At 44.5% G+C, this 4,065-nt stretch overlaps 1 protein-coding gene across 1 annotated transcript in view; it reads left to right on the top strand.

Moving 5' to 3' along the window:
* The window catches only part of Ddi2 (DNA-damage inducible 1 homolog 2), a gene marked incomplete at its 5' end in the record, with an annotated part of 36,558 nt that continues 32,493 nt past the window's right edge, over positions 1 to 4,065 (top strand). The window contains 1 exon segment of the mRNA XM_005409866.2: positions 1 to 192. Coding sequence (XP_005409923.1) covers positions 55 to 192 — 138 coding nt within the window.

The raw sequence follows: 4,065 nt of genomic DNA, 5'->3' as shown, positions 1-4,065 counted from the left end.
CCGCCCCGCGCCCAGGCCGGGCCCAGCCGAGCCGAGCCGGGTCGGGTCCGGGCCATGCTGCTCACCGTGTACTGTGTGCGGAGGGACCTCTCCGAGGTGACCTTTTCCCTCCAGGTCGACGCCGACTTCGAGCTGCACAACTTCCGCGCGCTGTGCGAGCTCGAGTCCGGCATCCCCGCGGCCGAGAGCCAGGTACGCGGGGCAGTGAGGGGGCCTCCCGGGAGCCGTCCCTCCCTGGGCTGCTGGAGAAGACCTGGGAAGCGGGGGGAGCGGGGTGGCGGCGCCCAGCTCGCCCCCGCAGCCCGCCTGGGGCTGGGGCTGGGGCTGGGGCTGGGGTGGGCGCCGGGAGCGGAGCGGAGAACGTGGCCACGGGCGCGCCCACTGCAGCGCGAGGGGCACGTGGGCTGCCGGGCAGCTCTGCACGCCTTCTGGCTCGGCGCCCCCTTCTCCCCCACTCCTCCCGAGTTTGGGGTGTCGCCGTGCACCCAGGCAGCAGCCCTGGGATTGCAGGCAGGGTTCAGACACCCTGCCTCCCCAACCAGAAATACCAGTTTGCAACACTGGTAGGTAGAAGTTCATCTGCTCTTTTGGAGAGGATTCCAGCTCACGTATACGCAGTCTACCTTTAAACGTGTTCTTGCGCTTTAGGTGAGGGGGAGAAGTTTGAAATTTGCTCTACTTCTTTTTGAGGTCTTTGGAAGAATTCTTTTCCTCCTATTGCGTGCATTTCAGGTTACATTCTTTTAAAAAGTAATAATTGGTTCTACTCAAGCTGTTTGTTTTTCTCCATTCTTTCCTGGTAGTAAGCCAGAGTTCCTCCTTTTTTTTGTTGTGTTTTGTTTTGTTTTTTGGAGACAAGGTCTGTGTGGTCCAGGCTGGCCTTGAACTCGCTATGTAGCCCAGGCTTGCCTCGAATTCACAATCAACCTGCTTTGGTTTGGCTCAGTCTCAAGTGCTGGGACTAAGGACGACAGCCGTGCGCCACCACGCCAAGCAGGAGGCCCTCCTTTCAGGTCACCATTCAGCTGGGGTCAGTTCAAAGCTCAGTGCTTTATAAGGATGTAAACTTGAAAATGGCCTAGGGTGGTATCTGGCTCAGCCGGACTTAAGAGTTTCATTTTCCTACCCCGCTTACTGGAAGGCAGTTCGGCCTCTCGCATTTTAAATAAGCAATTTATTCTCAAGGTGCTTTGGGGCTGTCAGTTGTTTATCAAACAGAATAGATGACAGCAACTCCCTCAGCCTTTGCCCTAACGCACTTTCCGACTTGATAAAGCACTTTCCTCTTGATAAAGAGGGCTTTGGAGGACATAGTCTAAATATTAGGAAAATTATAGAACTCTTCCAAGGCCCCAGAATGTAAATCTTGATTTTCTGCTGCAGTTATGAAATAGTTCCAGAAACTATTGCCCAACTACAGCTTGTTATTCCCTGTCTTATGATAAACAAATGTGTCAATATTTTGTTCAGAGGGCTGGTTCCCTTACACAACGTGAACTTTAAAACCTTGGCATAAACCTACTACAAAAAATTTATTTCAGGACACAAAGTGTCACTTAAATACTGTCTGGCAAAAGCTACAAAAAAGTTGGTAGGACCCCCACCCCCAAGCTCCCGAAGAAATCCATAAAAATAGGAAAGGACACTTTAAGGAGAAAAATTGGCTTTTCCAATTTTTTTTCCTTCTACCTGTTATATTACCCTGATTGTAATCACCAGTGGTAGCAGAAATAAAATTAGATAAAAAAAACAAAAAATCAGGATCTGGGAAAGGAGAGGGACTGTATTGTTTCACTTCCTGGACTGTGTGTGTATGTGTGTGTGTGTGTGTGTTGCTCGAGATGGAACCCAGGATTTTGAGCGTGCTAGGCGAGTGCCCTGCCTCTGAGCTCTACATACCCTGCTACACTTTTTCAGATGGTTGTAACAGAAAATTTAAGTACATTGAAGGGGAGTGTCAGACGGAAAGACAGTTGTACTTTTCTGACGTGCATGCCTGTAATCCCAGCTACTAAGGGGGCTAAGGCAGGAGAACTGCAAGTTTGAAGTTAGCCTGTACAATTAACTGGATTCTGTCTCAAAATAAAGAAAGGAAAAGGGCTAAGGATGTAGCTAGTGGTCTTTGTATTGTTAAAGTCCTCAGTATAGTTAAAAAAAAATTTGTGTAGTCAAGACAGACTGTCCTGCCAATTGGGAAATTTAGGAATACTGTACCTACTTAAATGATTAAGCCAACTCCAAATTCTTCCTTGTTCACTATGTCAGTATTTTACCATTTACTTTCTTCCTAAGCCAAATTAGCACATACAAATCCAGGCTGCCTAGTGTTAAGCCTGTATTAGATATCTGTAAACAGCGGCCTGTTTTTCAAGTTAGTTCTGTTGGCTCCATTGTAACTTGACAACATAGTATCTATTTTAGGATGTCTGGTGGTCGGTTGTCTTTCACTGGCTTGCCCATCGGCGGGACCAGTATCCACCCAGACACTTGAGTCACTTCCTTTCATCAGATCATAAAAGTAAACAGTTTTTACCCACAGATAGTCATTTTCCTCGATACCCCACTCACCACAGTTTACCTTTCAGGGCTCTACCCTGTCAGTACCAATGCGTTTACTTGGCTTGGATTAACCTTTATTCTTTACCAAGCTTCCATTTCTTTCTTTCTGTTTGTCTGTCTTTCAGTCTTTCTGTCTTTCTGTCTGTCTTTGAGACAGGGTCTCCTTATGTAGTTCAGGCTGGCCTGAACTCACTATATAGCCCAGGCTGGTCTCAAACTTGCACAATCCTCCTGCCTCAGCCACCCAAATCCTGGGATTATAGGCATGCGCCACTATGATGGGCCTACCTTCCATTTCTGATGCTATTTCTTCAAGGAATTTTTTTTAAATGTGCTGACTAAATTTTCCTGCCAGGGAGTGTTAGGACCATTGACCTCCAAATAGTCACATATCCCTCTAAGTTTCACAACATGCTCCTTGTTGTGTACATAATACATTATACATAAACTAATGTGTTTTATTGCTGTACATGTATAATACACTATATGCATCAGTAATATACTGGTGGGCCGGGGATATATAGCTCAACAACACAGCCCGTGTCTGGCAAACACAAGGTCCTGAGTTCGATTCCCAGTACCAAAACCAAAAAACAAAAACAATCCAAAAAGTAATACACATGGAGTAATAGCTATGTACATTATAACCACAAAATAATTCAGAGGATGAATTAAATGAAAATTCTAGAATTTTCTGTTTTGTCCCTTATTTTTAAAGAATTGTATTACATGTCTGCCCTTCATTGGGGATCACTAGTTTACAATTCATTCTTCATATGAGCGTTGACTGTACATATGCAGACACTTGAAAAGGTGTTAGTTTTTTGAACAACTAGTCTGATGATAATAGCTATAATGGAATGATAACAAATTTTTGTTTGTTTTTTGAGACAGGGTCTCACAGTATAGTTCAGGCTGCCCCTGAACTCACTGTGTAGTCCAGGTTGGCTTCACTTCAGCAGTCCTCCTGCCTCAGCCTCCCAAGTGCTGGGATTACAGACATGTGCCACCACACCTGACTGATAACAAATTTAGGGAGGAAACCATCTCCAGATGTACATGTGATGAAAGCTAGGCATGTTCCATCATATAATACAAGTGTGGGCCTGGAAGCCAACTGGGGCTCTGTTTGATGCTTCATTGCAGACTTGGCTAGGTGAATATCAAATAATTATCAGAGCTTAGCATCACTTTAAATTAATGTCTTGGTATTTTTGAAACATCATTATAATTTACCTCTATAGGTAGCTTGTCATAAAAACATGTACAGAATGGAAGGACCCTCAGATGAAAGGCATTTTAAATGCCAAATAATAGCAGTAACTTACGATCCTGGAAATGCTGCTTTGCATAAAGCATGATTTGTGGTTTAAAGGACACTATTTTAAACCAGTGGAAACTGAAAATTTTTGTTGTAGCTTGTTTTGGTATGTTTATTTTCTCAAGTAATTTTTTTTTTTTTTTTTTTTTTTTCTTATCTTGTATTATTTTCTGTACTGGGGATTA

The sequence above is a fragment of the Chinchilla lanigera genome, unplaced genomic scaffold, assembly GCF_000276665.1.
Source record: "Chinchilla lanigera isolate Chin_1 unplaced genomic scaffold, ChiLan1.0 scaffold00126, whole genome shotgun sequence".
NCBI lineage: Eukaryota > Metazoa > Chordata > Mammalia > Rodentia > Chinchillidae > Chinchilla > Chinchilla lanigera.
The sequence above is the reverse complement of the archived record's forward strand: the minus strand, read 5'-3'. Positions and strand labels throughout refer to the sequence as shown.